Source organism: Magallana gigas, chromosome 2 (genome assembly GCF_963853765.1).
Source record: "Magallana gigas chromosome 2, xbMagGiga1.1, whole genome shotgun sequence".
Lineage (NCBI taxonomy): Eukaryota > Metazoa > Mollusca > Bivalvia > Ostreida > Ostreidae > Magallana > Magallana gigas.
Genome location: NC_088854.1, coordinates 36,263,650 through 36,277,857, shown reverse-complemented (window position 1 = coordinate 36,277,857; position 14,208 = coordinate 36,263,650). Strand labels below are relative to the sequence as shown.

The window sequence follows — 14,208 nt, the reverse complement described above, 5'->3', positions numbered from 1 at the left end:
AACGGTATAAATCGGGTATGAAATAAACATTTAAGAGTGCGCAAATGTGCGTGATTTTTTGCAAGAATGATAAAAGGTGTACTTTGTATGGTTATATATTTTTAAGGAAAACCTAATTCTAATGCATGAAATCCAGAGAACAATGTGATCGTATGACACTATGTCTACAATATTACTTTTTCTCGAAGTGATTATACATGTACTTGAAACTACTGATCGAGTGAATTGTTTTCGTCAAATATGTCATTTCATTGCCCAACTCTTGATCAAAACTCAGTAATTGCTAGCTTCCTTTTAAAAAAAAATAACTATTTTGGTTTACAAGGGATGATTTGTTACGCTTTTTTAAAAGTGAAATTCGCATATTAAACTGGCCCAGTTGTCAGAACGTTAACAAGAGGCCCATGGGCCACATCGCTCACATGAGGAACAAGCGGTATGATAAAATCAGCTCAATGGAGTCATAATACAAACTATCTGGACAATGTACAATAATTCAAGTAAATCCTGTATAAATAAAATCCATTTTCCACTGGACATTCTTATGTTTATAATCATTAGTCCCTTTTCTAACAGGATGATTTTATAGTCATATCATATGTTGAGTATTGCAGATCTAAAAAAGATCCCTAACAATAGTTTAAATATGGGATATAAAGGTACATCAAACTCTGAACCTTCTCGTGAGGCCAAAGAATTGTCCTGGGGCCAAAGTCTTAACAATTATAAAGAATCATCTGGCTGATTAGTTTCTGAGAAGATTTTTAAAGATTTACCCTATATATTCCTTTGTTAAACTTTGACCCCCCCCCCATTGTGGCCCCACCCTACCCCTGGGGATCATTATTTTCACAACTTTGAATCTACACTACCTGAGGATGCTTTCACACAAGTTTCAGCTTTCCTGGCTGATTAGTTTCTGAGAAGAAGATTTTTAAAGAATAACTCTGTTTATTCCTATGTAAAACATCGACCTCCCATTGTGGCCCAAACCTACCCCCAGGGGTCATGATTTTCACAAATTTGAATCTACACTACCTGAGTATGCTTCCTCACAAGTTTTAGCTTTCCTGGCTAATTAGTTTCTGAGAAGAAGATTTTTAAACATTTACTGTATATAATCATGTTAAACTTCGATCCCCCATTGTGGCCCCAACCTACCCCCAGGGGTCATGATTTTCACAAATTTGAATCTACACTACCTGAGGATGCTTCCACACAAGTTCCAGCCTTGCCGGCGAATTAGTTTCTGAGAAGAAGATTTTTAAAGATTTACTGTATATAATCATATGTTAAACTTCGATCCCCCATTGTGGCCCCACCCTACCCCCGGGGGTCATGATTTTCACAACTTTTAAATTTACACTACCTGAGGATGCATCCACACAAGTGTCAGCTTTTCTGTCTGATTAGTTTCTGAAAAGAAGATTTTTAAAGATTTACTGTATATATTCCTATGTAAAACGTCGATCCCCTATTTTGGCCCCACCCTACCCTCGGGGGTCATGATTTTCACAAATTTGAATCTTCACTACCTAAGGATGCATCCACACAAGTGTCAGCTTTCCTGGCCGATTAGTTTCTGAGAAGAAGATTTTTAAAGAATTACTTTTTATATTCATATGTTAAACTTCGACCCTCCATTGTGGCCCCACCCTACCCCCAGGGGTCATGATTTTCATATCTTTGAATCTACACTACCTGAGGATGCATCCACACAAGTTTTAGCTTTCCTGGCCGATTAGTTTCTGAGAAGAAGATTTCTAAAGAGTTACTCTATATATTCATGTTAAACTTCGACCCCCCCCAATGTGGCCCCATCCTCAGGTGAGCTAAAAATGTTAAGTTTACAATTCAATAAGTGGGTTTCTGGAAGAACAGATTTTGAAAATTTTCGTAATAAATATTGACAATTTTTTATACTTTTTTAATCTTTAGCTTTTAAGATCTGTGTACAAACATAGAATTGTGAGCAAATCTCTGTATCTTGCTTATAATTCGAAGCTTAACACTCAAATATGGTTAGTAAATAGAAATTGTAAACAACATGCACTACATGTATAACAAATAAAGAACACAATTTATTTTTTCGAAATGAATCATATATATATATATATACATGGATATACCTACATATTTCCGTAAGCGATATCAAACTCTATTTAAACTGAATAAACTAGAGAAAATGCCATGCATCTCAACAAAACCTATTGCATTAATCTACCATTACGCAAAAGATAATGCCGAATTACCGATAGAATGAATTGTATTTCAGTACCCCTACATCAGATTTTGCTTAATTTGCGCAGGTAAACAGTTAACGTATCTGTTTGATTACCGAAGTCTCTGATTGATTTGATACGTAAAAATCACGAAATACAGACGATAGTTTCCAGGTTACAAAGCATAAATAATGAAAACGAAACGAAAATCAGAACAAGCTAACACCAACGTCAGGTGTGAAAACTGCCAACGCATTGAAATATTTAGCCTCAATTTACTTCACAAAATCGGCACCAATATATTTTTCATGTTTCAAAACTTCCCTTCATACGCGAACTGTTGCACAACAAGCAAATTCATCATAGTCAGATCGACCCTTTTTCGTATAATGTCATGGCTGCTTTAAACAAAGAACCTCGTTTTAGAAGTATGGAATACGAGTCTTGGTAAAATGGGTATGCAAACCCGGGCCGTGGCAAAATAAATGCCGGGGCAGATCGACAATCGTCAATTCCAAATACGCATTATTTTGCAGCAATATCTACAGCGAATACAAATATACTAGTCCATCAAATATCCTGAAATTTTAATGAGATTGGCAGATTAATAACTGCCAATCTTTTGTTTTGCCCAGGCCAAGTCTTGCCTACCCATTTTACCGGATGCCGAGCCCGATTGAAACACGCCTCTCCTTTATTATTATTTTCGTAATAACTTCGATTTAAAACAAAATTACCCCTTAATTTTTGCAATTTATATTTTCCTTCCCATAAGGATAATTTATGCTAAACTACGTTGAATTTGCCTCGGTAGTTCTTGAGAAGAAGATTTTTAAAAATGCACCCCCCTTTTTCTACAGTTTCAAGGTTTTCTCTGCTTTGAATACAGATCGGACTTCAATTTTTGCAATTTATATTCGCCCTCCCATAAGGATGCTTTGTGCCAAATTTGGTTGAAATTGGATAAGCAGTTTTAGAGAAGAAGTTCAAAATGTAAAACGTTTACAGACGGACAGACGGACAGACGGACGACGGACAAAATGTGATCAGAATAGCTCACTTGAGCTTTCAGCTCAGGTGAGCTAAAAACGTTGACCCATCCGCTTTAAACGATGAAGTATCATTGAACCACTGATCAAAATTAAATGACACACAACAACAACCAAGACTTTACTGTTCCAGTTTATAATCAACGCATAAAATGTTGCATGGTACCCGATAAACACTTATTAAATATAACAAAGGATAGGAATATTGATTCTTCATCCGTTTTGTTTTCTTTATTTTGACTTTTAAAAATATCATTTAATCAAAACCAGCATCATTTGATCGAAACAACCGCATTGTCTTTGTCTTGAAAACGTTTTTTTCTTTCCTTTATATCAGCAAATGTTGTCCAATGCTAGTCTTCGCCCGCTTTGGGCAATATAATACTTGTATATAATAAAATTGTTTAAACAAATAACTTAAGTGTTCGCTATGTGTGTGCATGTGTGTGTGTGTGTGTGTATTTTAAAGATCTTAAAACATCTTCCTTATATGTTTCTGTTGAATTTTGAACCCCTCTTGGGGTCCCAGTATTGGCCTGCATGGTGATCGTGGTTTGAACAATTTCATCCCTGTGAATGTGTTCTGAATTTTTACTTCATCGTTGCTAATTAAGTATGTAATTAATCCAGAGGTTCTCGAATGAAAGTTCACGAGACTCCAGAGTTTTAAGGAGTTTTTCAGAGTGTTTGGATAAAATTCTCAAAATACGAAAGTACTGGTCGTTTTTATATCATATCTTACTTTGATATGTTAAAACATGAAAATCTATTAAGACTTATTTAAACTAAAGGGCGATATTCAGAAAAGAGTTATCGTTCGTGTTCAACCACTCTACACGTGGTTGAAATTATAAACAATAGGTTGTTTGATAAAATCATAGCCATGTTAGAGGCTTTTGGTGTGGAATACCATGATTTTAAAAATGAATGGGCGTCTGTTTTGAATAAAAACTTAGTATATCGAGCCATTTTCTAGGAAAACTCTGCATAAAATAGTCGAAATTTAATCCTTAATGCTACTAAGCATTTTAATTGTTACAACAGCAGAAAAAAGCTAAATTTTCTACTGTCACATTTATTTCTAAAACTCATTGTATCCACCAATTAATGAAGATAAGGTTTAAAATCAATAAACATCTAGATTTTATATATGACTACAAGTACATGTACCAAGATTCTAGAAAATACACATGTAAACTATAAACGCGAGACACGATTTTTACTTCGTAACTGAAAGGGTCAAATAAAACCACTACGTGGTCTAAATATTAATGACACATTAGCAGGGGTGAATGTGGAATATACACATCTTAGAATGCTTACATAGTTATCTCACAAATAGGAGCATCAAGAACTTTGAAGGGCATGGTCACGATTGTGTCAAAGGATGACTGCACTTAGCACCGGGTTTAGGGCCCTTTTCGGTCGCTTCTTTTGCGTTTATTTCTACTCCTAACACCACTTTTGTTAAATTTTTTTAAAAAGTCTAGTCAATATCCAACATCAATTAAGATTATAGATTGTGATACAATAAGCTCATTCTATGTTTTTCTTTTTACAACTTTCGAAAAAGGAGAATTTTCGCTTATCTGCTCTTGATCAAACATAAGATTGATACAATTAATAGCTTTCCAAAAAGCTTGCCTGACTAAACAAAATTATTTAATGGAAGCATGCATGTATCAATTAGGTTATCTTATTAAGGATGAATTTTAATTTTCGCTGCTGATCATAGATTTATAAACGGAACGTGCAAATTTAAGACGAAATGTCGGTCTTTTCTTTGATCTAGAACGTGTATATATATATATATATATATATATATATATATATATATATATATATATATATATATATATATATATAAGAAGCACTAGCATTTAGTTTGTAATTATTTAGTTTGTAGTTTAGTGCTAGTTTTGTAGATGTTTTTCTTCTTTCTTATGTAGTTTTTTTGATGTCCTGAAGAAGGGACGGGTTGTCCCGAAAATTTGACAATATTTTATTTTATTGTTCGTGTCGTTGGTTATATATATATATATGTATATATATATATATATATATATATATATATATATATATATATATATATATATATATATATATATATATATATAAAACTGAAAATTCATTTATTTTATTAATTCAATTTTTTTAGGAATGTACACATATCATATAGGTGCATGTAAGCTTGAAAGCTGGAGAGTAAATAGTCGTTTTTTTTAAAATTGTATTTGTTATATTAAGATGCAAAATTAACTGAAAGGCATTTTTAAAAATTTCCAACCATATTAAATATGAAAAGGTATACAATCGTTTTGTTTTTGAATGTGTGTGGGCAGCTTCATCAAAATCATCTTGACAAGCAATTAAAAAGGGGTGAATTCTCAAATTCATGCAAAAAATCCCCCAAACCCTTGCTGTAACTTCAGTTCAATTAGAATTCTTTATTTGCAGTTTCGTTTATTGCATGCTCCTACAAAAGTGGAGGGGGGGGGATCCATGATTTTTCCATTTATCATATAAAGTTAAGAAAAGTGCCTGCTGAAAAAAATTGGTATGGGGAAAGCAGCCCCCTCATCCCAACCCCCCATGCTACGTGCCTGTGATGTAAATTAACACATGGTGTGCTCTGGGGTATTCGCATGATCCCAACGGACTCGTCAACTAATCAGTGCGCAGAAACGATACTGCTATTACCGTTGACGCAACGATTGAACTCATCCATTGGCAGAGATCCATGGGGAGGGGGTCAGATGAGTATTTTAACATTTGTTTTGTAACAGCTACATACATGCATATTATACTTTGGATCGGATGTTTTGGAAGAAATCTAACAAATTAAGAAACACACTTGATTAGAAATTGTTAAATGTAGTAATGTACATTTAGTAAGACACGCGAGTTATGATCCTTTTTCAAGATGAATGAAATCGCCCAACTGAACGAAAATCGGGTCACACCCCGCTTCGACGATTTAGTTCCTCCAGTAAACATTCCAGCTGTATAAATATATATTTGTTTTAATCCAAACTGATGACTCTCTTAACTGTGTAATAATGATAATCGAACACCAATTATTACTTACATCGTACCGTAAAAGACAATATGTTACAACTTGCGATGATTTTGGTTAGCCAATTACCCGGTATTACTTTATATGAACAGGTCTATTTGTTTATTTAGAAAGTTCAGAAACTTGGTTTTTTTTTTTTACAAATGATAAAAAACTTGCATAATTCTTTTGATCATACAACTGCTTAATTACATTATATTCAATGATTTAAATTACATAATATGAACAAGGAAAGAATGATAACTACCTTATGAAGAAGCAAGATAAAATAACTCTATTAACTGCTTTAATTCTTCCCAAATGCTTTCACAATATCTTTGATATAAAGCTTCTTTCTTTCTCTTTTCTATTTATGTTAATTTAATCATTTCTTTCAAATTACTGCGCAGAATAAAATAATAAGATCAATATACCCCCCCCCCCCCTCTTCTCAGCCATAACCCTTGCCTTACATGTAGGTGACAAGGCAAGATGACATGAAATATTATTAAAGGGGCATGGTCACGATTTTGGTCAAATTCTTTTTTTTCTGTTTTTGGGAGTTGATTTTAATCAACTCTCGTATGCACTTACTCGGGCAAAGCGAAAGTGAAACAGTGTTTGGACCTTAGCACAAATCAATACCGCCGACAACACTTAGTTCTTGAAAATAATCGATAAATTCGATGCTATGTATTTTGAAGCATTGTTTTTCAAGAATTTTTTTTTATTAATACCATGAAAATTTTAAGATTTTAAATTGTACAAACAGTTTAGATATTTTTTAAAGTCGTATGTATTCCTACGCTAGAGTTCAATGTAGTCTCGTTCAACCAGACGCTTGGCTGTCTCCGTTAATATCCGACAAAAACAGAGTCTCTCTTGCTTGTCGGAGATAAACGAGACAGCCGAGCGTCTGGTTGAACAAGACAAGAGTTCAATCTTGCATGGATCCATACAATTTCTCAGAAATATTTTGATTACTGATACTACTTGCCATGCAAAATCACATATCGTTGATTTTGAATAAATTATAATCGATAAAATCAACTCCCGTCAGAACTTCAGTACTTTGATTATTATTTACAATGCTTTAGGAATGCATTTCCAATGACCAATAAAATTGGAGAGTCATTAGTGAAGTTATAAGCAAGATACAGGGCTCACAATTCTCTGACATGTAAACAAGGCTTGCGCCCTGTTCAATATACCGGTAAAAGTTCTTTTTCAAGATGATCTTTCAATCTTCTTATTCATTTTAAGCATAAAGAAACAGATCTTAACGTTTACCACATTCATTTTCAGTCTAAAACTGGAGTTTTCACTTCAACGTTCAAAACGTAAACAAAAGCTTTGTTTACATAGCAATGAATTGTAAGCTCTGTAACTCGCTTATATCTTAACGAAGACACTTAAATTTTGGTTGCCAATTAAAAATGCCTTACTAAAGCATTGTAAACATAAAATCGGGAAAATAATTTTTGACCAAAATCGTGACCATGCCCCCTTAAAGATGAAAGCTTAATGTTTTTTTGTGAAAATATAATATTCAGTTTTTATTCTGTCAGCAGATATTTTTTTAAACTTATATATATTAACACTAAATGACCCTTTTTGCCACATCCCGCATTAAGAAACTCTACCCTATACGAGTCTTTTGGCCCCACTCTAGATTCAAATCCCAACACTTGGAGACATGCAATTTAAAATTACGATAGACGAGTTTATTTTCTTTCTTTATATGCAATCGGTTTTATCCAGTATCAGCAGAAGTAAAGAAGACGATTTTTTAAGACATTAAATGCAAATTAATACACTATTTGATGGTCATAAAATTTTTGTCTTCAAATTTTTAGGCCCGCCTTAAAGTCAGAACCCCTACCTGGAGGGGACGTAAAATTTACAATTTTGGTAGAAGGCTTTCTGGTCTAAAAGATTATGAATTTAGTTTTCCTTACAGGTGTGTAGAGAGTAGAGAAGATAACTTTTTTAACATTATATGCATTTACAATATACATCCATTTTGGCTCTATAGTCAAAACCAATACTCCAGAGAATATGAAATTTACAATTTTAGTATAGGACTTCCTGGTAAACAAAATTTTGAAGTCCGTTTTTCTTACAGATGTGAGAGTAGAGAAGAAGTTTTTAAAACATAAAATACATTAACATTATATTACCCGGTATATTAAATGCGCGATACCTATTTAATGATATATTCAATGACTTTCAAATCAACTCGTACATACTGAACAATGGTATAAACAGAACTCTTTTATTAACAATTCACATTCTATGTACATAAATATGGTACTGATGTGATAATGAGTTTGCATCAACGTCAACAGAATTTTAGATGTTAAAATTACAAACTTAGTGCTTTGTTTGGTTGAAACAAGCACAGTGATTCAAAAGAATAAAAAATTGAAAAAAAATTAATCAGGACGATCACATCCAATTACTTCCCTCTAAATGTTGTAAATGTTATAAGAGCCATTAAATCTTGTATATTTTGTCCAATCATGGGTGTAAATTCAAAATGGTAATCACTCCTATACCTTGTTCATGTACAACTTTTTTTCTAACTAGCTGATTAAATTCAAAAGATAAGGAAAGAAGAATACAGCTATATTCTAATGTTAACTTTTTAACTGCTGTTGATAGCTCTCTCAATATATCCTGAGTTATAGGCAATGTTCATGACATCCATATAGTTTTTATAAAGGTCTTTCAAGTCTTTTGATGTAACAGCTGCAATCTGAGCACTCTTACTCTCTGTTGGAGGATCGAACAACTTTGACATTAAATCCTGAAGCTTTTCAATTTTATCCTCTGGAAAAAACATCAAAAAATGAAATTTTTATTCATAAATGCAACAAATTCCATTCAATTATAAAAAAAGGTAATCAAAGACTCAAAAAAACTCACTGAGACGAAGCATCATCCACAAGAGACCGCCATTATCAAATCATATGAAAATCATAGCTTTTGATGTAATATGATAGAAGAATAGTGTAATGTTGTGTTATCTAATATAAAATGATATACATGTATGATATGGTTATTTTCATTCAAATTATATCAATATCATATAATTAGAGCATTTTGAAAATTCCCAATTTTTCTTAGTCCAAAGTAGAAAAATCTAATGATTGCTTGATATCAGCCAATCATAAAACTAGGATAAAAATGCAAGTTTTGTTAAGTTAGGATGCTTCAAAGACTTTAACCTTTTCCAGCATCTGAAACTACAACAAGTTTTGCAAGGGGATAATAAGATATTGGACCTGCTCCAAAAACATTAACAGGACATTGATGTAAAGGGCATCTGATAAGCTTCCCAAGTGTCGTCTCAGTGAGCTTGAAATGCATGACAAACAACAAAAGTGAAAAAAAAAAATTCAATCAAAGCTCTACTGGCACTGTACCAGTTATTGCCTAAAATTTAATGTTTGCTTTTTGTATTTCCTTATTTCTTGATATTTTTTTTTATATAAAACTTAAACTCTTTGTTCATCCATCTGTTAGATTATATCATTATTAAGAACTGAAAACATCTTGTTTTTGTGCACGCCCCGAATTTGCCAAGTTTTGCTATTAACTGTGCCAGTTATCTGCTCTGCGATAATAATAAAGAAAAATCCCTGTACATGTTGATTAGATACTCTGCAAAATGTACTTTGAATTATGCCCCTTTTGAAGGTAGTAGGAGTTATGATACAAAAAAAAAATCCTCATAAAATTATTTGTTATCATGCCGTAATACACAAAATTGTAGACTAATCAATACATTATACATGTATTGTGCCATTGGGCATTCAACTGTGCTATGCATTCCATTGTTGTATTGTTTATACATGTTATATGTAATGATATTATATATTAATATATCAAATCAAAGAAAGTATACAATGATGTATCACAAAGAGGTAATATTCTATTTTTAATTTATAATGTAATATAATAAATCAGCGTTAAACAGTGACCATTTAAGCTCATGGTTAAAACATAAACATGACAGTTTTTAAGCAAACTTACTTTTCTTTATTTGAAACAGACGACCGAATCAATAACTGGTACAGCACCAGTTAACATAGACAAATAAATAATTTACCGCATATTTCTTGTCCCAAAAACGAGCACCACTTTTCTCTCATTTCTTCTCCTGCACTGATATCATCTTGATAACTTGAGGTTAGAAGTAAAGGAAGACAGGGAACCACGAAGTCATTCATCAACTTTAAGCTATCTCGAATGTCATCTTTAGATTGAAACTGACTAGTAGCCATATCATTAAGATGCTATAATTAAAAAAAGGAATGTAATTCATCTAAAAAATGTATAATTTTTTAGCTGATATTAAAAGAATAAAACCTTTCAATATCAGCTTGAAAGGAATAAGGGAAGACCAATCAAAACAAGAGGCTCAGGAGCCACTTCACTAACCACAGTAAGCTAAAACTGTAAAGCAGCTAACTCATAATGCACACATACGCACAGCAGAGATGTTATATCCCCCCCCCCCCCACCCCGGCAACAGGTTGTGTGAGGGGTAACTAGTGTTGTATTAAATGGGATTCACTGCCAATTCAAAATAAGCAAAGTTCATATGTTAATTCTGTCAGCAGTGCTGCTCTACATGCAGAGATTTTTTTTCAGTCTTTAAGAATAAGACCTAAAAGTGACACCATTTGCACCAATATCATATCGTATCATGTAAGATGATATTGTATCATATAAAACAATAGTGTATCATATCATACAATACTATATCATAGGAATCATGAAATATCATTTCGCAACAAACACATTTATCAAACAAGTTTGAGTGAGATGGGAATTTTTTAAGCATCCATGAAATAAATGGAGATCAGGCTGCCTCTGTCCAGATACTGACGCCAGGGTATAGCATAAGCTCCCCAAGCCTTCGTCTCGGTGAGCTAAAAATTTACATTTGTATTGTCAATCCTCCACATTGATTGAATGTGCAAGTGCACAGCATAATGTGAATTAGAACATAACCCACTTTTTCATCATATCAGCAATTGCTTAATATTCAATTAAAGGTATATGTGGCATATTTTTAGTAAATAACAATTATTTGCTTTAAGAAGGACGTTTCGTTTAAAAGTATATGTGGCGTATTTTTAGTGAATAACAATAATAAGATTTGATTATTTGCTTCATTTCTTTACTAAAGATATGACTTTCACATAAATTACGCTGTATAAGTCAATCACATAACAAAGATACAAGAAATATAAAAATATATTTTATTTTTTTACATGCCGGTAAAAAATACAAAAGATTTGAATAACCCTGCCTTAAATTGGTCACGTGACATACATCTCGGTCTATCAACAACAATGGCGACAACGAGAAAGAGGTGTAGACCATTAAGTTTGACAGATTTGGCAAGGAAAGAAGGGAAAAAGACTAACAAGGATAGGAACAAAGGGAAGATTGTTATCGGAGATCATGTAGATTTGATGGAATAGGAATAAAAGTCGAATTAAACTTAAGTTTCCATCATGAAGTTGTAGTTGTTTTGCTAGTCAGATTCATGCTCCATGTGTTTGGTCTTTTTACTTCATAAGTTATAAACCACCAGTGGATTTCAGTTTTGGGGAGTTTTTGATTAAAGAATAAATAAACACTCTCAGTACATGCATCCCTCAGGGAGAGAGGTATTTATTCCATTTACCGTGTCGATGATGCTAAAATGGTGTTTCGTCTTTATTACACATGAAAGTAACAATTTATATCTTTCTACATCAATGAATATCAGAGTTATGATGCATCGAGTATCATCTGATATAAGAATTATCTAATTTAAGACACGAGAAACATGATTCTAATTTGTAAACAAACTGTTCTTCCATCGTGTTTTCAATGCTGGGTTTTTCTGCACTCATGCGCAGTGACGTTATAAATAGCGGATCACATTAATATTCATCAGATGTGTAGCAAAGTTTAGAGACAAATAACTGAAGACAGCTAGAACATGTTTAACAGTTTTATGGGCCTAGAGTTTGTGAAACGTCTAATTATAAGAAGCACAATGAATATTTTTACTCAATTAACTCATGTCAAAAATTTTACTCCAAATATGCCATATATACCTATAAGTGATATATCTAATCGTTAAGATTTTTTTTTATGTTCACAGCGACGTCACATTTAGATTGACAGCCTAGAGAGCTGAAAACAAAAGAAGGTGATATTTGATTGGCAAAAAACTTTTGATCTGCCAATGAAAAAGTCAGTTATGTTCAAAGTAAATTAGATCATATTAAGTAAAATTGACACGATTAAGAAGGAGCCTGGTCACTTTGCTCCCTCCTCCACCCCCCTTTTAATCGTGTAAATTTTACTTTGATCTAACTATTACATAAAATAAACTAAAATTACAAAACTAAATAATCTTTCTCTGTAGCCTTCTTTTATACTTCAATCCAGTAATTTGCTGAGAGAAGTAAAAACAACATATCTGTGATCTATCTGTGAGCTATTGCTCACTCGTAATACGCCAGCTCTGATGTGAATATATAAAATAAGTAAATTAAGTCAACATTCAACAGGAAGTTGATTTCTGATTGGTACAAACATAGATCCCATCAAATAGCATGCCCAAACAAAGATTGTGTTAAAATTTCATATATCTGTCATTAAGAGTTGCTGAGAAATCATTGACAGAAATTTGCTTTAAAGTTTAGGTTAAAAAGAAAACAAAGTAGTCATTTTAACAGGAAGTTGAAGTTCGATTGGAATAAAAAGTGATTGCACTATATGATATGGCATGCCTGTGTGTGTTGAATATTCAAGCACCTGGAGGAACAGTTGCTCATAAGGATGCGATGCGGATACATTACAGACAGACAGACAGAAGGCACACAGACAGATAAGGGTAAAACAGTATACCCCCCCCCCCCTCCTTCTGGGATGAGTGATCGAATTTATCGCTCAAACAGCTAAAATGCCTACAAACTGATATGATCAATGGGGTAACATTACATTGATAAAAAAAGGCCATTTTGTATATTTTTTTTCTTTGATGCCTAAAGGAGGTTTGATACCAAATAATGGAGTATAAAGAGCCAAAATTTTGAAAGGTTGAATAATTTTATAAACGTAAAAATCAAAAATATTATGATGCACTCATAAATATCTTTTTATTATAAACACCATTCTTACCAACAAGCATTGTCTTCTGTAAAAATTGACCAATTTTTTCTCCAAACCCCACTGTTCATTATTCTTGTCAACTAGGTTACCATTTAACACATGGCAATGGACTAAATACAACAAAGCATCTTCATATCTGTAAAAGAATTCAAGTGATAATTGAGAATAATTGGGAATGAAATAAATCCAAAAAACTCACAAAATCTTATTCTAAAGAAGAGGCCAACAATTAACCTAAGCAACAATGCAAATTTACAAGTTAAAAATTGATTTAATTAAAAAAGCTTAGAAATTTGTATGCAACTTTTCATTTTTCATGATAGAATATATAGCTCAATTATGAATTTATGAGATCATATTATTGTTTATTGGCCATTTCAAAAATAATCTATAATGAAAATGCAGATTATGAGGATTTTCTGCAATTATACACTCCAACAACAATTAAGGTTAAAACTACAAGAGACTAACTCTGAGTAATACTTCAATATGATAGCCCTTGTTCAAAAGAAATGAGTCAAACATCTATTGAGGAGGACAATATAACCCAAACACTTCTCACATAGAAATATAACTCTATAAAGAAAAGTGAATTACATTTGGCAAAATACAGCAACCAGGTTTCTCATGCAATTGTGTTCATAAGAACCAGTACATGTACTAAGGTTTGCTTGCCTATGAACACTAATAACCCCAC

The 14,208-nt window shown here is 32.7% G+C and overlaps 1 protein-coding gene across 3 annotated transcripts in view; it reads right to left on the bottom strand.

Annotated features, from left to right (window-relative positions):
- Positions 1 to 8,587: 8,587 nt before the first annotated feature.
- Positions 8,588 to 14,208, bottom strand: part of LOC105319293 (ubiquitin carboxyl-terminal hydrolase 25) — a 196,348-nt gene continuing 190,727 nt past the window's right edge. For all 3 annotated transcript variants that reach the window (XM_066076350.1, XM_034446363.2, XM_034446362.2), the window contains 3 exons: positions 13,521 to 13,647; positions 10,441 to 10,627; positions 8,588 to 9,158 (listed from right to left, as the gene is read on the bottom strand). In XM_066076350.1, the coding sequence (XP_065932422.1) occupies positions 8,974 to 9,158; positions 10,441 to 10,627; positions 13,521 to 13,647 (499 nt within the window). In that variant the 3' untranslated portion in view covers positions 8,588 to 8,973. The remainder of the gene's footprint in view (positions 9,159 to 10,440; positions 10,628 to 13,520; positions 13,648 to 14,208) is intronic.